The sequence below is a fragment of the Meriones unguiculatus genome, chromosome 8 (assembly GCF_030254825.1).
Source record: "Meriones unguiculatus strain TT.TT164.6M chromosome 8, Bangor_MerUng_6.1, whole genome shotgun sequence".
Classification (NCBI taxonomy): Eukaryota; Metazoa; Chordata; class Mammalia; order Rodentia; family Muridae; genus Meriones; species Meriones unguiculatus.
In genome coordinates, this window is record NC_083356.1 from 90,057,993 (window position 1) to 90,081,971 (window position 23,979).

At 38.2% G+C, this 23,979-nt stretch overlaps 1 protein-coding gene across 5 annotated transcripts in view; it reads left to right on the forward strand.

Annotated features, from left to right (window-relative positions):
- The window catches only part of Mbd5 (methyl-CpG binding domain protein 5), a 355,636-nt gene that overhangs the window by 284,011 nt on the left and 47,646 nt on the right, over window positions 1-23,979 (forward strand). For 3 of the 5 annotated variants that reach the window (XM_060390126.1, XM_060390125.1, XM_060390127.1), the window contains 3 exons: window positions 809-989; window positions 7,525-9,651; window positions 22,585-23,610. In XM_060390126.1, coding sequence (XP_060246109.1) covers window positions 809-989; window positions 7,525-9,651; window positions 22,585-23,610 — 3,334 coding nt within the window. The remainder of the gene's footprint in view (window positions 1-808; window positions 990-7,524; window positions 9,652-22,584; window positions 23,611-23,979) is intronic. The other 2 variants (XM_060390129.1, XM_060390128.1) reach the window with 2 other exon arrangements.

The window sequence follows — 23,979 nt, forward strand, 5'->3', positions numbered from 1 at the left end:
CATTTTTACTGCTTTAAAAAGTAAAAATATAGGCTGGGCATGGTGGTGCACACCTGTAATCCCAGCACTCAGGAAGGCAGAGACAGGCAGATCTCTGTGAGTTCAAGGCCAGCCTGGTCTACAAAGTTAGTCCAGGACAGCCAAGGGTACACAGAGAAACCCCATCTCAAAAAAGAAAAAATATAGTTTAAAATGGTGAAATATTAATTTGGTATGAAAATAGATAATTATTCTCCAAAATGTTTATTTAATGCTAATTTAAAGCTAAAAGTTAATAAACACCTTTTTGTATATTACCATGTTTTTAAGAGACATTTATATAACAAATAAGAATTTTGACATAACAATAGATTTTTAGATCAGTAATGAGCTAATAATATTAATGTAGTAATAAAAGTAAGCAACAGGGAAAGTAAGCATATAGGGATATTGTAGCAAAAATAAGGATCTGGGATGCTGTGGCTTTTCACATTTTTCACAGTGTGCTCCATTTGTTTCTGTGCTGTTATGCCATCAGGAAGTACCTAAATTAGAAATGTTATTAGATTTTGTACCCTTCCCTTTGTTTAATTAGCTTAGCTATCATAAGATTTGTTTAATTTTCATTATTTGTCACTAAAAAAATATTGTTTGGCCAGAAGTATTTTTAAATTATGTACAGTTGTTTACCTTCCATTTGAGACCTTAAAGGCTTAATTCCTATTTATAGCTTAATCTATGCACAGTCTTTCTCTTTGTAAATGAGAGTTTTTTCTAGTAAATGTTTTCATAGACATACTATAAACAGAATCTGTGGGGTTTTTTCCAGGTTTTTAACTTTGATCCTGGAGCTGCTGTGAAGCAGAGAACTGCAGAAGATGTTAAGGCAGATGAAGATGTTACAAAGCTATGCATACATAAGAGAAAAATCATTGCAGTGGCCACGCTCCATAAAAGCATGGAGGCTCCACATCCTTCTCTGGTGCTCACCAGTCCTGGAGGAGGAACAAGTATGTAATATTGTTGCAGGGATAGGCAGTCTCCTGACGCTACTCCAAGAGAAGGAATAACTAAAAAATCACTTTGCCAAAGATTTCTCAGTTACATTTTGAACATCCACAGTTTTTGTGTGATCTACGCTTTTGAATACAAACAGCACATTCTGAAAAATTACCATGGATCTGTTTTTCAAATTTTATTACTCACACCATACAGTTATACAATCAGAATAACCAGCAAATTAAAATTCTGTGTATGTGCATACAGGAAAAAAAAATGCTACATTTTTTATAGAAAACATCCACTAATATAGGGCTAGATTTCAGTGGCTAAGATCAAGTCCCAAATATAGCTTACCAATATTATTAGAAGTTTGCTTTATCTGATTATGTTCTATCTATTATTATCCCTTAGAAGTCTGTTTTCTAATGAGAGGGGGTGGATCCAGATGGGAGAGGAGAGACTGGGAGGAGTAGAGCTAGGGGAAACTGTAGTCAATCACAGTTGAATAAAAAATAATTAACCATGTTACATTTTTTTAACCAAAATAGTTATTTATTAAACACCTACCCAAATACAAACTACTTAGCCAAGAGCTTTTTATAGTCCACTTCCACAACACACACAGACATACCTATACATACACTCCCACAACACACACAGACACACACTCACTCCTACAACACACACGCACAGACACACCTTTCCTTTTAAGTAAAACTCTTAGTACATTTCTGTATTGAAGTGTGTTTCTGCGTGCATGCATATGGTGGTCACAGTGCACATATGAAGGTCAGAGGATAAGTTGCAAGAGGAAGTTTTCTCTTCTGGGTCAAACTCAGGTTGTCAGGCCTGATGGCAAGTGCCTTCATACACTGAGCCCCATCACTAACCCTCACACTTCCCTTTGTGTGAAATTGCAGAAGTTGAGAAAAGTGCCAGCGTATGTGCTGAATCCACCCCTCCCCATGCTGTGAGGTGTGATTTTCCAGTTTGTACATAAATATTCTTGCTGACATCAAATGCTGCCTGATGAGATTATAATGTCATCTGAATGTAGAAGTAAAGGACATTTAACTATGCCACCACAGTCTAATGGTACTGATAAAATTCTATGAGCTAATGTGTAGTCTGTATTCAAATTCCTTTTCTTACTAATAACTCTTCTAGTTTCTTTAAAAGTTCATTTCTTTTTTAGAATCTAGACTATAATCAAAGATTATATACTATAATTAGCTTTTACATTTCTTTAGTCTTCAGTTCCCCGGTCTGTGTCAATCTTCCATGATGACATTGACATTTCTGAGGCAGTAGGATAGCTGTGCAGAATGTTCCTCAGTTTCAGTTTCTTAACTGATTCCTCACATCACAGTTATGCTTGGTTTGGTAGGAATGGTATATGAGTGATGTTATATTTTCATGAAAAAGCACATAATGTCAGCTAATCCTGTGTTGGTTACATTAAATTTGACTACTTGCTTAAGACTGGGTCCATTGGACTTCTTCACTGATAAGGTATTTTTCCCTTAATGATCAACTTATTCTCTATGGGATTCCTTGTAGCTGAGGAACTTCTGTTCATGGTATTCATGTAAAGCATCTTCAGAATAGTGTAACCTATCTAACATTGAAAGGATAACTTACAACAAATATAGTTAAGCTCCCAAGTGTCTGTTTGATGGACAGTTGATTCTGTACTACAAAGTTCTGAAAAATATCACCATGATGTCTGTAACCTATAATAATCACCCACGGTTTCATGGCAGAACTCAAATCAAGACTAACTTTGAAAAATAATTTAGACATTTAAAAAGGATAGAAACTTTTCCATAATTATATACCACATTTAGTATACCATAATTAGTGAATGACGTCGAAAATAATCTGAGTTAAATGGAGATTTAAAATGATAAATAAACACTGAGAGCCCTGGATGCAAGAACATTTTCACATCACACACATAATTAAAAGTACTTGAGCCAAAAATGCAGAGGAAGAAAAACTGGTATTTAGTTGTTGTTAACATAGAGTGTCTGTCTAATAACCCACTAACTTTGAATAAGGAATAATCAAAAGAATTGCTCCACTGATGTAGGTAAGGAAAACAAATCTTTCAGGAAACTTATTTCTTTTTTTAATTTATTTATTAATATTTATTTTATGTCCCCACTACAGCCCTCTCCCTCATCTCCTTCCAGTCCCACTCACCCTCCCTCTTCTCCCCCTATGCCCTTCCCCTAGTCTCCTGATAGGGGAGGTCCTCCTCCACTTCCATCTGACCCTAGCTTATCAGGTGTCATCAAGGCTGGCTGCATCATCTTCCTGTGTGGCCTGGCAAGGCTGCTCCCCCCAATGGGTGGTGATCAAAGAGCCCACCACTGAGTTCATGTCAGAGACATGTTCCCAACCCTCTAGTATCCAGAATATGTAAAGAACTGAGGAACTTATTTCTTAATGAGGTATAGGTTTGTTTGTTTTTTTAATACACATCAGTTCTAACATTGTAAAGGTACATTTGATAGTAATAAATTATTTAAAATTTAACATTGCCCTACCACCTAAGCATGTGTCTTACGCATGTGTTACAAATGCTCTTGTTTTTCGATTTATGCCTGCATGTATGTACAAGCACCACATATGTGCCTGGTGCCAGCAGAGGTCAGATAAGGCCATCAGATCTCCTGGAACTGGAGTTACAGGTGGTTGTGGGTTTCCATGTGGATGCTGTGAACCCAGCCCTGTCAGAGCAGCAAGTGAGCCATCTCCTGCCCACACTGCTCTTCAGTGTGCAGATCACACGCCATCTTATATCCCAGTGTTCGCCTGTCTCCACTGTCTGCCCTGTTTCTCTAAAAACCCTAGCGGAACCTTGTTCTAGGCCTTTTAGACTGTAGCTACACATACAAGTCTAATTCTTGAAATTAAAGACCCCATGAGAAGTGTGTCCTCCTCCTTCCAGAGTGGTGTGTTTTGTTGGTTAAGTGCACTGTTTACTAGCTGCATACTTGACCTTTGTTTCCTAAGTTTATGTTGTCATAAACTGAGGTGGAAATAATTAAAAATTCAGACCTACTGAGCAGTTAGCATAAATATTAACTTTGTTTCCATTTATTCTTTTAAATGTCCTACCTGAATATACTTGGCAGCACCTGCCAGTACCATGTTTCCACACTTGCTAACTGTGCTTTGGTCCCTGTCATTCAACATCAGCCTGACTCTTGTCTATTTACCATTCCTCTCATTTTAAAGATAATAACAATTTATCTTTAGGTATAGAAGAAATCCTTTCTAAACCATAGCTGTTGTATAAATTCTGTTAGCTGAATATAAAAAACGCCATTACTGTCTGTATCTTAATCATGGAACCGCATACAATCATAACTATATTGGTGATAAGAAAATACGCAAGCAGATGACTCATATATACAGAACATAGTCCATGATCTTGCTAGTGATGCTACTACATTTAACTCCATTTTCACTATCCACCAAGTACAATGCCCTATATATCTTAATCCGTTGTTTCTTTAATTAAGAACCTTTAATGATCCCTCTTTAACAAGAAAATTAGCCTCAGCTAAGTGGGTCTTCTTTTTCTGTTATGTTGCTTAGTCCCAAGATAATTACTCTTTCAAAGATCCTTTACCATGCTAGAATCAGAAAGTCTACATATTCCAAACAGGAAGTGGAGACACATGTTCACTGCTCTCTCTTCGTGCTATAATATGTATGGCCAGGTTGTGAAATGCTGTCTTAAAAGTTATTATATGATTTGACCTGTATACTCCCTTGCAAATAGTAGAAGCTGATTCATTTTAAGTGTGTAATTATCCCTTAAGCATATCTCTGATTGCAAATGAATCTAAGTATAATTGCTAATATGCTTTTAAGTCTCAAAATAGATATGGCAAATACATAGTATGATTGGTGCCACTTTCATCTCCTGTGCCTTAATAGACTTTCTGGCATTTTCTCATAGAGCACAGCTATAACTGCATTCTTTTCAGCACAGCTCTCTAAGCAGCCAACACAAATTAGTCAGAATTAGCATATGAGAATATTATTTGCCATCTTTGTTTTAGAAGAGGCAACTTTATAAAATACTTAACTATTCTCAGGGCTTTAAAACATTAAAACAAAATCTTAAACCTAGAATTCCGACATGATAGGCTGAAAATTCTGTATGATGAACCAGCTTGCTTTTGTTGCCTATATTCTGTCTGATCTCCAAAGGAACTGACGGGATTCCAAAAGATGGAGACATGAGCTGATGTGAAAGGGAATACTCAATTGCAATCCAGTACTGAAGACTAACACCACAACTAAATTTTACATGAAAAGTCTGTCCTTATAAAGGGACTGTAATATCTTACCTAAGCTGGTTGACTGAAACTGCCCTCACAATAAGAGCCAGTTAAGAAACTGTCTTGAACAGAACAACAGGCAATGTTCCCCTCGAGGAAGCTGTGCATGGTGATGTCACCACATGTATTCCTGCTATCACTGCGAGAAAGGACAGAAACCTCATTTACTCAAATCACAGAAACTAAGAGCCTGTTCTTTTTTTTTTTTTTTTTTTTTCAATGCAGTTTATTCAGGAACCTTGAACAATCCTCAGACCCTGGGGAAAGCCAGCCCACAGCTTAAATAGCCTCTGGGTAGCCAACCCAGGCGTGCCACGTGGGCAATGCAGATAGGTCCACATACATGGAAGCAAGCCAGATCCTCAGCCTTACCCAAATGTGGAATTGTTCGTGACAGAGAGCACTCACCATCGGGAAGGTGGAAGGCGGAAACCAGCTCCATCTTTAAGGCATAGCATTCCGCAGCTCTCTACAGTTCCCCCTTTTTGTTTTAGACGCATCAGGCAAGAGTAGAGGTCTGATCTCTGATATTAGAAATAAATTGGGACTTTGTACCAATGTTCATTTAGGTGTCATCCACCCAAAGAGCATCAGACCCGTCCGATACCTTTTTCTCAGGGACCTGGGGCATCAACCCGCATGCAACCAGACATGCTCTTCTCTGGGTCCAAAGCGGCTGACCCTGAGTGCAGTGCTTAGCCTCGCATCCTGAGCTTAACATTTTAGCTTTTTATGGTATCCAACCATGCTTGGGGAGAATGTCCTGCTTCAATGGCTGTAAAGGCCTGAATGATCATGGCTGCATCACACTGTTGTGAGACTCTAATCTTGCATATATACCACAGGCAAACCAAGGAGACCAACACCAGAAGGCCTGCTAACGCTCCCATGCCCGCCCATTCCTTCAGATGATTCATGGCTGCAGCAATCCATGTTGATAATCCTGTGGCTAGTCCTGCGTCCACTCTGGTAGAATTTACTGTGACAATGGCCACTCTCAGCTGCTCCATCGTAGTATCGAATTCTCCAGTCCAATTACCTAAAATATAGCTAGACAATTGTTTAGACAGATTTGCAGCACAGGAAAAATTCTCATGTTGTATGCTAGTGACTCAAAGTCCAGCATATTTTCATTGACAGCCAAGTTGAGCGATTTGCCATAGGGTATCAATAAGAGCCTGTTCTTACAGTGACGTTTTTAGGATAAGGACCTATTGCCGTTGCACCTCAGGAAGTTTTAGTCAAGTAACCGAAACAGTTATAGAATAACACATTGTCTTGTAGAAATTGCAATTTATTTAAGCAACACAAGAAAAAGGTGCCACAAAGATTACAATTTTTCATTTTTGACTGTTCTTAAAGATTGCCAGACCAGCAGAACAGCAACACTGCCATCACCATCTGGGCTGTCAGTCTTGATTTTTCAAATTCTAAATATTAAAATGACTAATGTCAGCCTGTACTGATTGTTATGCCCATGCTTTCTTAAAAGACAAGGAGTAAACAAGTGTAATAAATAGTTACTGAGAACATTTCATCAACTAAGGATGAATAATGTACTTTGTTTAAATCAAAGTATAATATAGCTTACAGAACTTTTTTTTAAATGTTAAAATTTTTTTATCTATTTCTTAATTGTTATTTTATTTCAGCTTATTTACATCAAGGGTGCCCCCTCCCTCTCCTCCCAGACCTCCTCTTCCTCTTTTCCCCTCCCCCTCTCCCTTTCCCCCCAGAAAAGGGGAGCACCCCTTCTCCCCCACCCCCATATCAACCCTTCCCAGCTCATCAGGTCACATCAGGAGTGAGCATATCCATATCCACTGAGGCCAGGCAAGGCAGCCTGCCAGGAGAAAGTGATCCGAAAGCAGGCAATAGAGTCCATGTTAGAAACAGTCCCACCTGTCCTCCACTCTCCAGGTGCCCCATATGGAGACCAAGCCACCCATCGGCCACATATGTGCAGGGGTCCTAAGTCTAGACCATGCTTGCTCCTTAGTTGATGTCTCAGTCTCCGGGTACAGAACTTTTTAGACTATTTAGGGTCACAGCCTTTGTTTGCAAATTTGCATTTCCGAGTGTCCTTGTCTCACCCTCCTCAGTTTTCTTCCCCTCTCCCCCTTCTCTCCAACACAAAATAGTTGAGACAATTAACAATATTATTTTTTCTCTTTCACGTCAGATGCAACTCCAGTAGTACCTTCACGGGCGGCAACTCCAAGATCAGTAAGAAACAAGTCTCACGAAGGAATTACAAATTCTGTAGTGCCGGAATGTAAGAACCCTTTCAAGCTAATGACTGGATCATCAAATGCCATGGGAAGGCTTTATGTGCAAGACCTGCCTGGAAGTCAGCAGCAGGAACTCCACCCTGTCTACCCCCGACAGAGATTGGGCAGTAGTGAGCATGGACAGAAATCTCCATTTCGTGGTAGCCATGGAGGCCTACCCAGCCCAGCATCATCAGGTTCCCAGATCTATGGAGATGGTTCAATCTCTCCAAGGACTGACCCACTTGGAAGCCCTGATGTCTTCACAAGAAACAACCCTGGTTTTCATGGAGCTCCCAATTCCAGTCCTGTTCACCTGAATAGGACTCCTCTTTCTCCACCTTCAGTAATGCTTCATGGTTCTCCCGTACAGTCATCCTGTGCAATGGCTGGAAGAACTAATATACCTCTTTCCCCAACCTTGACTACAAAGAGTCCAGTCATGAAAAAACCAATGTGTAATTTTTCAACTAATATGGAAATACCACGAGCAATGTTCCACCACAAACCACTCCAAGGCCCACCTCCCCCTCCTCCACCTTCTTGTGCTCTTCAGAAAAAGCCATTAACATCTGAGAAAGATCCACTTGGCATTCTTGACCCTATTCCCAGTAAACCAGTGAATCAAAACCCTATTATCATCAATCCAACCAGTTTCCATTCAAATGTCCACTCTCAGGTACCTGTGATGAATGTAAGCATGCCTCCTGCTGTTGTTCCTCTGCCAAGCAATCTCCCTTTGCCAACTGTAAAACCTGGTCATATGAATCATGGGAGTCATGTACAAAGAATTCAGCATTCAGCTTCAACCTCCTTGTCCCCTTCTCCAGTGACATCCCCAGTGCACATGATGGGGACTGGAATTGGAAGGATTGAGGCATCGCCCCAAAGATCACGCTCATCTTCCACATCATCAGATCATGGAAATTTCATGATGCCACCTGTAGGACCCCAGGCCACTTGTAGTGGCATAAAAGTCCCACCTAGGTCACCAAGGTCAACAATAGGTTCCCCAAGGCCATCAATGCCATCAAGCCCTTCTACCAAGTCTGATGGACATCATCAGTACAAGGATATCCCTAACCCATTAATTGCTGGAATGAGTAATGTACTCAGTACCCCAAGCAGTGCAGCTTTTCCTACTGCATCTGCCGGAAATGGTTCTGTAAAGAGTCAGCCTGGTTTGCTGGGAATGCCTTTAAATCAGATCTTGAACCAGCACAATGCTGCCTCCTTTCCAGCAAGTAGTTTACTCTCAGCAGCAGCCAAAGCACAGCTAGCAAATCAAAACAAACTTGCTGGTAACAACAGTAGCAGCAGTAACAATTCTGGAGCTGTTGCCAGCAGTGGCAACACTGAAGGACATAGCACTTTAAACACCGTGTTCCCTCCAACTGCCAACATGCTTCTCCCAACAGGTGAAGGTCAAAGTGGTCGAGCAGCACTAAGAGATAAGTTGATGTCTCAGCAAAAAGACTCGTTACGGAAAAGAAAACAGCCACCTACCACAGTATTGAGTTTGCTCAGACAGTCTCAAATGGATAGTTCTGCAGCTCCTAAACCTGGACCCGACTTGCTAAGGAAGCAGGGGCAGGGGTCGTTTCCCATCAGTTCAATGTCTCAGTTACTACAGTCTATGAGTTGTCAAAGCTCTCACTTGAGTAGCAATAGTACCCCGGGTTGTGGGGGATCAAATACTGCTTTGCCTTGCTCTGCTAACCAGCTGCATTTTCCAGATCCTAATATGAATTCCACTGTTCTTCAGACACAGAGCATACCTTTAAGAGGGGAAGCCGTGCACTGCCACAATGCAAACACTAACTTTGTTCACAGTAACAGTCCAGCCCCCAACCACCATCTTGCAGGTTTAATAAATCAGATTCAGGCTAGCGGGAACTGTGGGATGCTCAGTCAGTCGGGCATGGCTTTAGGAAACTCATTACATCCCAACCCACCTCAGTCAAGAATTTCAGCGTCCTCCACTCCTGTGATACCAAACAGCATTGTTAGCAGCTATAATCAGACAAGTTCTGAAGCAGGTATGATCTTACTAGAAAAAGGTACCCAGAGGTACTAAAGTTTTCTACAGTTTTTAAATTTTTGTACCAAAATATTTATTATGATAAGAGATGTTCCTTTCCCCCATTGTGAAAGTTCTCTTCATTTCTTTAGTATTTATAATTTTATTTACAGAATGGTAGGGACTTGTCTTTTGGAAAGAATACCAGCTAAGGGGATTCCATGTGTTTTTGTTATTTGTTGTCCATCCGTGTCATTTTGAATATTATTTGACTTTCAATTGGTTTCATAACCATTGGACTACACTGCAAAGGAAGCCGAGGAAAACGAGGTGTCTTGGTTCATGAGAGGTGTCCTCGGTCTTTGTCAATATAAAAGTTGTTTACCCAGCTTTGGTTTGTATACAGGTAAATGAAGCTCATCTTGGAAAATCCAAAAAGGCAAAAAGAAATGAATTTTTTTTTTCTTGCTGCTCAACAGAAATAGGTCACTGGGTAGGAAAGGGTAACTTGAGGTTGTAAGAAGTAGGAAGTGTCTTCTAATGTGTTTCTTACCCTAGTTTGCTGTCCTTTACTATTTGCTCAAGAAAATTCAAACATGGACATTGGCTACTTCCTTTTTAACAGAAAAAAATAATAATAATTTAAATTTTCTAATAAAATAAGGCTTGAAAACCTGATTTCCAGAATTTTTTATCATGGAATTGCTTTAAAGTCTCTCATGGAACTGAGCTATATTTTTAGCATCAATATTAAGGTTTTGGGCCCAAACTAAGGATAAATCTTCATCCACTATTAATGGAGACAAGTTTATGCAAAAACAGACACATTAGAAAAAAGAACTGTATTTTGCACAATAAAATCTTTGAAATTGTTATGAAACTGACCTGAAACACTAGAAAGGTTAACTCGTTCAAGCAACAGAAAAGTTGATCATGGAAACATTAGAGAAAATATTCAAAATCCAACACTAACGATTGCAGACCTGTAGGAAACAACAAGGAGGAAATAAAAGGCGATTGCAGGGACATTAGCATTCATGTTTAAAACCAGCAGAATTTAAAAACTAAACTGCTTAGGGTTGGGGTCATAGCACAGTGGCAGATCCCTTGTCCAGCATTCACAAGCCCTGAGTCCAATCCCAGCACTACAAAATAAATAAAAACCAGGCTGCTAGTACTCAAGGGAAAACTGCTGACACCTTTGCTAATATGTCACCATGTAGATGGATGTAGGCTGCACATGGCACTGTGCAGGAACAGTGTTACCATCCACATGTCTGTTAAAGTGAAGTCAAGTATGTTCTGGTACTGCCACTTTACGCTGCCATCTTTCACAGTTTGTGTTTTGTGTCGTTTTAATGTCAGTATTCAATGAAGAACTGCACAATGACCTCTCGTGTTAAAAAGAAGAATGCAGGCTGAAAATAATTTGAAATGATTAGTGCCTTCTTAATAGTCTTAGTTTACGGACTCTCGTGAAACTTTATGTGTTTGACAGGAACTTTAAAAGGGTGCATAACAGGCTCCTAACTTTTCACTGGCTCATGCTGTTGTAGCTAATAATGTACAAATAAAAGTCTAATATATGCACTTAGAAATTAAAGCAACAAAACCCATGTGTTTTAATATGTACCATATTTATTGAACATGCCTTCCGATATTTTGGTGAAGCATTATTAGTCTCACTTATTATTCAGTTTTGATACCCCGTATCGTGGTTTGCTTCATGCCAGGTCTATGTTCATATGTGCAAATGTATGTGTTTCAATAATGTTTTTCAATGTTTCTGTTATGGAAAAATACCTACATTTATTTATATTCCTGTTCTGATTTTCATGTTTAGACTTACCGTGATCATTTGTTTTCTTGTTCCATTTATCCATATAAACATCTAACCTAGATTGCTAGTACTGGGCGTATCAAGGCACATGGGCTGAAAGTTTATTAATGTAAGAGACACTTTAGCATATGAGTACCTAAAAGACTAATAACAAATGTTGAACAATGTGGTAGATATGACTGAGCATGTGTAGGCTAACATGAAGTATACACTTAGTAATAATCTAGGTCAGTTAAGAATTGGAAAATATTAGACCTAATAAAATTAAATACTAATTGCTGTGTAGAGATCTGATTGCAGCTGGTTATGAAAATGGATTGATTTATGATGAACTCTTTGGGTAAGGTAAATATTGAGATGGACTTTAACCCTATTATTCTTTTTGTTATGAAGTAATTTATCAACTGAATGTACTATCATAATTGTCTATCATAAATACCTGTTTACAGTGATATTTGTTCTTTCATTAATACTCACTGGTCAGTGAGGTTGGGCATTCAGAGTTGAGGCAACAGAAGACAGTACAGCTTTCTTTGTAGGAGTAAAGAAAAACACCTTTTGGCTTCTTGTTGTTGTTTTGAGATTAAGGTACATAGCTCATGCTGACCTTAAACTCATGATCTTTCTGTCTCACCCTCCTGAATGCTGAGACTGAAAGCATGTGCTACCATATTTTATTTGTAAAATGCTGCATATAGCTATCATGGAGTACCCACTGTGTGCCAAGTGGTCCACTCATATTATGCATGACCTGCATAGTTGTCCGTAGTATAAAACGTTGTCTTCATTTAACAGATGAAAACTTGAACCTCAGAGAACCACACTAACCAAAATCTTATGACTAATCCAGGAGTAGAACTCAGGTTTATCTGACCGTGAAATATCACCTTCTTGGCTACATAAATTCATCTGAAATATTTAGTTTCCAGAAACACTGTTTTCCTTTTCAAATAGTTAGCACATTAAGTCATGTGACAATCCATATATGTCAATTTTTACTATACTTTTAGATAAAAGCCAGTTCTTTTTGCCTTCTGTCTTTGGAGTCTGGTATGATAGCTCACAGGATTAGAATGTTTTTTCATCAGTGCGGGTGAGCTGTTGAGAATATCAAGAGAAGTCCCTGAATATGTGAACCATATTTGGTGACCTTTCTAGCTGACACAGGAATGAGTCCCTGTGGGTTATGATTCTATAGACCTTAAAAGCAGGTCGGTGCCAGTGCTTTCCTTCTTGTATGGCATCATGGTACAGTAGCAGACTGATAGGAAGCATGGTCCAACTCTGCTTTTCCAACAAAGCCTAAATACAACTCAGGTGACCTACTCACTCCAGTGCCTTGCCCAGTCCATTATGTTTAAATCACAAATACAACATGAAGACATTAAGAAATGACTTGCTCTCATGCTTAATTCAATTGGTAACTAATTTTCAAAATCTCTTTTTTATTATTTTGTGCTTCTATGATGTGAGGAAGGCCTGCACACATCAAAGCACATGTGTGGAAGTGAAAGGCAACTGTGAAGTCAGTTCTCTTCTTCCACTTTAGTGGCCTCCAGAGGTTGAACTCAGGTGGCTAAGCCTGCATGACGGGTGCCGTTACCTACTGACCATCTCTCTAGCCCGTGAAAACCTCCTTTAAGGAGAACCATTCTACCCTAAACCCTAAAAATACTGGTTTACAAGCCTATGTGTGAATTCTGTATTCACATTTTTAAGTATACAGTTTCATTATAAGAATTAGAGATAAAGACTGTGGTGGTTATAAGTTATCTTTCTGTAAATCCTTCTAAATATTCTATATTGATGTGTGTGCAAGTATCTCTTATCTTTTGAATACCGAATTTCAAGGCAAGCCTAATCTTCCCATTAAAAAAAAAAATAGTACATAACAGGATCCTTGGTGATGTGCTTGAATGGTCAAGCAATCTTCTGGTAGACCTACAAACCAAACCTCAAAGGTCTCAGACCTCAGTCCAGTCATAGAGCACCAAACACACTGTTTTGGAAATGTATAAGTAGTGGGCATTTAAACTGAATGTTAGGGGCCTGAAAATGGCTTGGCTTATAAAGTGTTTGCTGTTTAAGCTGAGACCTGAGTTTGGAGCAACACCACCCATGTAAAAAGCCATACATAGTGACCTAGGCCTGTGATCCTAGTGTTGGAAGGCAAAGACAGACCCCTGGGGCTTGGTGACCCCCTAATTTTACAAAATCAGTAAGCCTCAGGTTTAGTAAGAAACCCAATCTCAGGAAGTACCACGAGGAACAATAAAGGAAAACAGCTCATGTTGACCTCCAAGCCCATGTGTGCTCTCCTGCACACACACAAACTCATACCCACACACATATTTACAAATTTTTCAGTTTTTGAGAGAGACAAAATCCAGCACCTAAGTATGGTGTTCGGGTTTAGAGCAGTCAAAAATCAAGTGTCCTTGACTAGAAAAGTTGAGTAGGCTTATCAGTCTGCTACAGTCTTCCTACCAAATAACAAAAGCATGTGTGCCATAATCCAGACTCTGCCTACATCCACACAACTAGTCCCTCTCTTGGTTCTGTGATATTTCACAGACAAACAGAAGGATTTAAATCATTGTATGAACATACTTAGTAACAACCATCCTGTTTTCTATATAATAAAGTCATTAAAATGTTTCTACTATAAAATACTTCTTTTTTCTATTAAAAACAACTCTGCCTAAGCACATGAAATTATGCTCTGAGGGATAAGAGTATGTCGGTTTGTGACAGCAGAGAAACTTACACAGACATTTATTTGCCTTAACTTCTAACTATATGCATTAACTCATCAGGATATAAATAAACCTACGAATAAATATATATGTTCATGAGTATTCACAAATATATGTGTGTATGTATATTTTTACTGCAAATGAAAATGTTTTCATTCAGCACAAAATACCTTTGAAACTCAGGACAGCTAATGAAATGGTAGGTATCAGGCAATGAAATAGCGAGACCACAACAAACTACTTAGTGTAAAAGACCACAGCATATTTAAGTTTTAGCTCCAGGTGTTTCTTTATCCTCATTAATGTGCCAGTAGAGAAAGCAAAGGGAAGCTGTCCTGCCCTTCTCAGGGGAGATAACAAGTACAGTCAGATAGAGATGACAGTGTTGAAGAGAAGGGTATGGGGTCTTTGTTAGCCTGAGCAAGGCAGCAGGGACACCTTGACAGTTGTAATTGAGCTGATGCTGGTTTCTGTTGAAAGCATTTCAACCTAAGTTTTTTAAAGCCTAGATTTTCTTTCCCTCATGATGCTTGTTTAAAGTTTAAAGTGCTATGTGTTCTGTGCTTTTGTTTTTAACCAGACAACAAAACTGACTGAAAAATTTATTCCTTAGTAAAATTTTTGCAGAATGAAGCCTTTTTTTGTTGGAAGATGTTTTTACTATAGCCAATGTTTCAATCCTTCAGGTATCCTCATACCAGGGTTACACCACTTGTCTTGTTTACATATTATAGGTTTAATGTTTTCTTGTATACAGGAGGAGTTAAAGTATGTTTTTACTTCAGACATTAATTAAGTCTATGTAATCAAGAGTGGCAACAAAACTCAGAGTGATATTATGTTTGCTGATTCAATGATCTATTTTGTACCTTTAAAGAAATAAATTGTTCTAGTGAACTAGTTGGGAGACTTTATTCCATTGTAATATATTAAGCTCTCTTACACAGCCATCAATCTTCCAGTTCCCTAGGAGATGCCTAAGCTATGATTTAATAAAATCTAGTCAAAAAATATTTAAGCAGTTTCAAAAAGTGTCCAGATGCTAGGAAGTAATATCAACCCTATAGAAATTTGACTTATGAAAAATAATGCTAAATATATTCCTACCGAAGTAGATTTCATTTCCACATACATGTAATACTAAACAACTCAAAATTATAAAGGTCTTACATTCTGTGAATTTAACAATAGCAGTGCCAGCCAAGCAAAGGTAAAGGATTACTTTTTAAAAATCAAACTTCTTACAAATTCAAAGTAACACCTTATACAAAATAAAAGTGAAAGTAAAAATAGAAATCCAAAAAATCTGAAATACCTGTGAGGTTGGAAGTGGTCCAGGGAGATGCACCATGGGCACAGGTATGAGCATTCGTCTGATAACTTGGTGTGGGGCTACTAGGCCCCACAACTTCCACAAGAACCCTCTTCACATGTTAGCCCAACAGTAGTCCCCTAGCGTGACTCTGTAGACCACACCTCATGATGGAGCCGCTCAGAGAACTCATCGTGAAGCAGTGCTTCTCAGTGTTTTCCCACAAGAAGAGACTTACTAGGGCCTTCAGGTGGCTGGGCAGGTAAAAGTGATTGCTGCCAAGCCTGACAACCTTGGTCAGATCCCTGGGCCCGCATGGTGGAAGGAGAGAAACTACTCTTGTAAACTGTCCTCTGATCTCATATTCACCGTGGCATATACTTGCACGCTTGCATACATACATGCCTACGTATGTACATACACACAAATAGTAAGTTCTTTAGATCACTGGCATTACAGTCTGCTAAGCATCTTGGTGTATTTAAAATGAAACTTTTACCAAAACACTATACTCTGATATTTTCAGCCTTACTCCATCTTCCTCCATCTTTCACATAAATTAATCACAGTCATGACACACTGAAATGATTATAGCACTCACTAACACCTATGTGTATAGTCTATCAGAAAAAGTGTTCAAAAGGAACTACAATGTTCCCCAAATTTGTATTTCACTTATCAAAATACTAGATGGAACATAATAAACTGATTTGTGTAGCTCATTGGCATGTCACAATACTTACAGAACGTTCATGGAGTAATTCAGTATTGAGCACCTATGAAAAACTAGGCACTATTTTAGAGTTGCAGGTAAAACGGGATATGAGATACAAAGTTGACTATGTTAAAAGTTCAGTATTGTCTTTTAAAATGAAACTAACAATTGGTATTTGATGATGCATTTTACCTCACTCATGCATAGTCAAAAAGCAAATCCCACAAGAGATTTAACCTCGTTTTTCAGGTCTTGCTTTCACACAAACATCCTGCTTACCTAATAACGAGTGAACTTTGGTACTCAATCTGACATTTTCCAAAAATTTGTAAAGTAATTCTAGTAGGTTGTGGGTGTTGAGAAAGGAAGCAGGATGGGAAGGTAGCTGGGGTAGAACTGCTGCACAGCGTACGTGAAGTCCCGGTTCCATCTCCACGAGAGAAAGAAGAGAGCATAATGGCACATTTTTCCTTCTCTGATTTCACCTCATCATGTCTGGAGACTGATCTCCTTAACATCCTGAGACTTAAGCTGCTTCTCTCTCTGCTCTCCTTTCTGTTCTCCGGCATCTATTAAGGGACAAGAGCATTTCTTTCAATCCTGCAATTGTTTTCTTACCCATTCTCCGCCTTCAGTGTGCTTCTGTTTGGGGTCTCTTTCTTGCTTGTGAAAAACAAAGTAGCTCCAGGTCCCTTCCTCCGTCTTCCTTTTGCTTAAAGGGCGGTAATATCAAGAATCTGTATTAGAATCTAAGCACAAAGGTGAAGTTGGTGTATTTTTGTAAATGCACATGACTGTGGCTGTTACTAAGGCTTGAAAATATTAATAAAGTTTTCCTGAAATACCTAGACTTCTTATAAAAGTTATCTTTCAATTTATTACATTATTATCATTAGAAATCAGTCCTTTAAATGTAGAAGACTTCATACTTAAGTGGGACTGAGAAGTAAATTATATTTATTAAACTCACTAGGGCATGATATTTTATCTTTAGAAGGATTTCTTTTTATTAAGGATTACTTTTGACTCTGTTTGCAGTGAAAGTACAGTTAGCAAAGTAAATGACAAAGGTCAGACAGTGACGGGATATTTTTCATAAGACTTATTTTCTAAGCTCTTAAGTTTCGTGGATAAAAAGTCAGTATTTGGCAATTTCAGTTTAGAAAGGTTCTTAGCACAAAATAATGCTTATTCAAAATTAGAGTTAAATGAATCAAAGTAGTTAGTGACATGTTTTTAAACATGTCATTGACCAGAGCTGGTATGGGCTCTTTTTTTGGACATATCCATGTATAACAATAGTGATATAAAGAGGCAGTCATACAAGCGTCTATCACAGTGTGAACGTCTCTCAAGGATTGTTGGTGACCAGGGAGATAAATCTGAAGAGGCAAAAGCAATCCTAAAACTAAAGCAAATTAAACATCTTAAGAATTTTATTTTTGTAAACCCTTGAATTTTTATTGTTTGTATATATATAACCAGTACTCTAGCATGAGTCATGTGTGCATAGATGTATGTGCAGTACTGACAGAACAGGATAGCATGATCATCCACTCACCACAGGAGACTGCCTACCTCTGCCTACCTTTGCTCTACTTTGAAAGCAACACAACCAGGAAAAAAAAAATTGTCACTTCATAGCGGCTGATGCAAAGTACTCTATGTTTTCTTATTAATAATGACTGGAACTTGCTAACTTCTTCCAAATTCCTAGATGCCTTTTGATTATTGTCAAATGTTTGATGAAATTTCAGCTTAAAAAAAAAAAAAAAAAAAAAACCTGCTTGAGCAAACACTTATGTACTTCAACAGAATATAGGTTTTTATGCAGAAGTCTTAATCAGTTCATGAAATAGTGTCTGTTTACAGGTAGTGATTCAGAAATCTAATATAAAATAAAAATGCAATAAAAATTATGCAAATTCAGGTTTCTCTGAGCATCTCTATGCATTAATGGATGACTGTAGGACTGTCCTTTGAGGTGGTTTTCATCTGCTGTGAGGTTACTTTTAACTTCTTGAGATACTAAAGAGCATTCTAAAGTAATTTGCCATCTTCAAGCCACCTCCTTTCTGTTGTTCCTTATCTCCTGGCACTGGATTAGTAAGTGGGAGAGTCAATTTTCACTTCCTCCATGTCTTTATTACCTCCCTTATAGAAGTGAGTACAGGTATTAAATTCTCAGTAGACTCATTCAACCAAAAAACACTTTTTGAATCTAACCATGTATCATGACTTAACAGGGAGAAATAACAGATTATAACTTATCTTCATTGGTTAAAAATATGTATTCAAACTTATTTATTGCTTATGCAAATTGACAGGTTCACCAGGGGCTGAGGGAGTCAAGGTATGTAAAAGCCATACACATATTTCAGATATTTATGTATTCTTGAAACACAGGACTCATTACCCTTCATCTGCCTTACTTTCTGTTTTTAAAAAATATATATATTTGGCTTGTATTTAGAAGCACTTTTTAGCTTCTTTTATCTCTAAAATGCCTGATCAAATGTCTAGTTTTCTGACTTGTGCAGTTTTTTCAGACACCCTCAGTTTTATAATTGTTCCCCTGTTGTATATATCTGTATATCAGTTACAGCCTTTAGCAGGTTGTAGTCTTATCCTAGCTGATATATAAAAAGACATTAAAAATTCCTATCTTGTAATTATATATTTGGTGGAGGGGAAGTGAGTAAAGATTTTTGTATTTACCACTTTGCGAAAACTCTTTCTTCAGGGAAAATGGCAAGGTTTTTAAACTTCTATCACTATTGGAATCTTATCCTCCAGCAAAGTGTACCTGCTTGTTAAATTGACTTCTTGGAAATTAGAGAAAATTAAAATATATTTATATTCATATGTGTTGTTTGTATCCTCATCCATCCTGCTTGCATTCATCCTTTTTTGTTGGTAGTCACCCACAGTGACTGTGCATTTTATTATAATTTCTCAAGAATATTTAGATGGAGAGCTTTTAAAATAGTGTCATCCCCAAATGGCTACTTCCCCCTGAATCATAAATATGGATGCTTCTCAGTGGCAAATTAAAGTAATAAAATAATCTCTAAGGAAACCCATCATCACAAAGCCTTGCTACATATATGCTAAATATTTTGGAAATATACTCTGCATGTGGTCAGAAGAGTAGTGATCTCCATATTTAAGTATGTCATTGTTATTTAGTAGGTAGAGAAATGACAATGATAGTGATTTCTGGTAAATAAGACTCAGTGGCTCATTTAAAACATGCCGTCCAGATGCAAATGATGAATTGCATGTATAGAAATAGCAATTTTAGGAACCAATGAAATATTTAAGGTGTTGATTGTTTTGTGAAAAAAATCTGAATTAATATTTAAAGAGCTGTATATACCATATGCCTACTTCAGCATTCTGTATGTCTTCTTACTCTAATCTTTGTGAACATGTCATTACTTCATGATAATATTTCATAAATATTTATATATGTTCAAAAAAGGTTTTTTAATCTCAGCCTTTAAATAAAACACTGAGCACTTAAAATATCAGAGTATGACAGATGGGAAAACAGAAACCATTGTTCTAGCAGCATCTGAAGGTGGTGATGGTAATACTGGCTTGTGCTGCCACTGTTCCCCCACTACCATCCGGCTGGTGTCAGGAATGATGGCAGTGAATCCCCTGTTATTTGTATAGACTTTTCAGCTGACAAGCTCTTTTTACCCATTTTTTATTCTCATAGCAAGCATACAATTACAGAACATCTTTATATGAGCACTTTGGTTTTAATAAACTTCCTTAGAAAAGAAATCAGTGGTAGCTGCGTGTGGTGGCATGTGACTAGAGTCCTAGTAGCCACAAAGCTGAGGCAGGAGGATCACAAATTAGAGGCCATTTAGGCAGCTTGAGAAAACCCTATCAAAAATAACAAAACCCAGCGGTATAGTTCCAGGGTCTGAGGCTTTTGGTTTAATCACCCATTAGGCACACATGTGCGCACACACACACACACACACACACACACACACAAATCAGTAGCAAGGTGTATGAGAAAATGTTCACCACCGTGTGTATATGTGATGATAGAAATCAAGGTATAAATGGTAAGCTTTATCAGCGTGGCTTAATAAATACAGTCACTTTACATATTGCATAGCTTTAAGATATAACTACAAGTATATAAAAAGAAAAATTACTGCATTATTCCATTTGGTTAAAAAAAATAACATTTTTACTATTACGCAATTACGGAAACATTCCTCTAAGTTTGGGGGGGAAACTAAAGCTTATGTTGTCACATGAGGTGACATGGCATAGCACAATTTGAACAGGCTTCAGTTCTTTTAGATTTTTGGTAACAATAATAGTATTCATTATCCCGTATATGTGTGTAATTATTGAAAACAAAATACTTGTCAAATGAATGTACTACATAAAACAATCCCTTAACGAAAAGAAGACATTTTATTTCCCCCACACACCTGCAGAATGTAGGGCAGAATAGAGGTGGGGGTTGTTAATAGTTCATTAAAGTAAATCTAGATTTTATCTTTCCTACCTTACGTACCCTTTGTGCACCTGGATCACCAGGATTGATTTTAAAGACAGTTGTTGCTCAGGTTATTCTCTAAGAGATAAATTTTCAGCTGGCCTCAGTTTGGGCCCAGATATTGGCTTTACTTTTGTTGATTGTTTTGTTTTGTACTTCATTTCCCCAGGTAATTCTATTGTGTAGTCTGGGTTAAGAACCACTAATAATAATGATAATAGTAATTAGGTATCAATTAAAATGTTATGCCTTTAAATATTAAATTTTCTGAATTTTTACCTTCAGTGCAGAGTTTTAAGAATAAGGGCGCTATTTTGGAGGAAGACTGGTCTAATTTAATGGCAGTGTCTCTCTATACTATCAGAATAAGAGATTATTAATCATTATGTTTTTCACTGTTAAAAATAATGATAGTGTGTTGATGAGAGATACACACTATTATACACTGTATAAAGGAATTTAATTGAATATATTCATTTCATTTGGAACAGTTTGACAATATATATGTAAAGCTTTGTGATTCTGGAATTCCATGTTCAAGAATGTATCCTTAGGTAATAATTGTACAGCCCAGTGTGATGGCTTACACCTTTAATAGCAGCACTTCTCGGAGGGAGAGACTCTGAATTCCAGACCAGTGTGTCCTACGTAAAGAATTCCAGGTCAGCCAGAGCTACACAGTGACACCCTGTCTTTAAAAAACAAAAAAGTAAGCTGGTTGGTGGTGGAGCACAGCTTTAATCCCAGAGCTAGGGAGGCAGAGGCAGGCAGATCTCTGAGTTTGAGGCCAGCCTGGTCTACAGAGCAAGTTCCAAGACAGCCAGGATTACAGAGAAACCCTTTCTTTAAAAAACCAAGTGTGATAGCCCATGCCTTTAATCCCAGCACTCAGGAGGCAGAGGCAAGATCTCTGTGAGTTTGAGGACAGCCTGGTCTACAAAGCAAGTGGAGGAGACCCAGGGCTACGTTACACAGAGAAACTTTGTCTCAATTGAAAAGACACATTAATAAGAATATTTGTTGATGTGCCACTGATAATTGTTTTCAAAGTGTTCCAAAATAATTGAAAACAAAAACGTTTATGATTATAGGTTGATTAAGTTATATATTACTAAACTACTATTCAGTATATATAAATTCACAGGGAAAGGTATTCACAGTAAATTGATGACTGAAAAGTTAAAAATTATAGCACGGTTATGTTTAGTTTCAAAAATACATGTGTATGAGAGAGAGAGACAGACAGGGACAGAGGGACAGAGAAAAAGAGAGAGAGAAAGAGAATATTTGAATATATGTATGCCTACTGATGTGGAAAACCAGAAAGCTATACAATAAAATATTTTATATTAACATAGGTATATTTTATTATCTCCTTTATGTTTTCATGTACATTCTGGTTTTACGAGAATTTGTTCTCTTCATTAAAAGTAATTGCTAATCTTAAAAATAAGACCAAACATCTTTTTTTAAATGAAAGGCATAATTGGGGGGGGGAGTTTTTTTGTTGTTTTTTTTTTAATATACAAACAGAGAATAAACTGTAAGTAACATCCTTGCTGTCTTTACTTTATGGAGCTATGAAAAAAAAAAAACCTCTCTGCTAGTCAGCAAACTTTTTCTGTGCACTTATTTTCAGAGTTAAGTTCTATGAACAGATATCAAATCATCTGTGATTCAGTTAATCCTCTTACAGGGAAGTTAGTAGAACAAACTGAAATGTATCTTAGGAAACTATGGGTGGCAATACTTACTACCCATAACTAATAACTGTGTTTCTGTTTTCTCATTTTAGGTGGTTCAAGCCTACCGTCCTCCATAGCTATAGCTGGCAGCAACCACCCTGCCATCACAAAGACAACATCTGTTCTCCAAGATGGTGTCATAGTCACCACCGCAGCTGGAAACCCACTGCAGACTCAGCTGCCCATTGGGAGTGATTTTCCTTTTGTTGGCCAGGAGCATGCCCTTCATTTTCCATCCAACAGCACTTCAAACAGCCATCTTCCACACCCCTTGAACCCCAGCCTCCTCAGTTCTCTACCTATCTCTTTGCCAGTGAATCAACAGCATCTCCTAAACCAGAATCTATTAAATATCCTCCAGCCTTCAGCAGGAGAAGGCAAGTCTGAGATCAACCTCCACCCTTTAGGTTTTCTGAACCCGAATGTAAACGCTGCTTTAGCTTTTCTCTCCGGTGACATGGATGGGCAGGTATTACAGCCTGTTCACTTTCAGCTTTTAGCAGCCCTGCTTCAGAACCAAGCCCAAGCAGCTGCCATGCTTCCCCTGCCATCTTTCAATCTGACCATCTCAGATCTTTTACAACAGCAAAATATCCCTTTTCCCTTATTAACGCAGATGACAGCCCCACCAGACCGTTTGCCAGGCAATCAGCCAGACAACAACCGAGCTGATAGCCTTTTAGCCAGCCCCCTGGGAAACCCTTTACCGAGCTTTCCAGGCAGTGACACTACTTTTAACCCCCTGCTCCTCCCAGCTGTCACTGGGGCCTCAGGATTAATGGCCTTGAATCCCCAGCTGTTGGGAGGTGTCCTGAACTCGGCATCGGCCAACACCGCTAATCATCCAGAGGTTTCCATAGCAACCTCCTCCCAGGCAACCACTACCACAACCACTACATCATCAGCAGTGGCAGCACTGACTGTCTCAACACTTGGTGGGACAGCAGTGGTGTCAATGGCAGAAACATTGCTGAATATATCTAATAATGCTGGGAATCCACCTGGTCCAGCTAAACTCAACAGTAACTCTGTGGTGCCACAGCTACTTAACCCTCTACTGGGGACAGGTCTGCTTGGTAAGTTCAATTTTTTCACAAAATTTTTTTTAAGAAACGTTTTTCTAATTCTCTTTTCTCCTTTTTAAAACTCCATTTTGTCACACTATTTTTAAAAATGTTTTTATTATGTCACAGCTTATTTGAGGAATTAAATATAACAACACCCACACAAAACTATAGCTAAACAAACATGAAATGGCTTTTTCCTTTTCTCAGCTTCTAGCATTACTAAATACCACTGTAGTCTACTTTCTCTTACCTTCTGATTCTGATGCCACCTAAACCTAGCCTACCTTCCATTCTCTTCAGCCACATACAGTCTGCATCTTCTAAAGAACCTTTATCTCCATTTTAGTTGATGTGGCATCACAGGGTTGGTATGAGCAG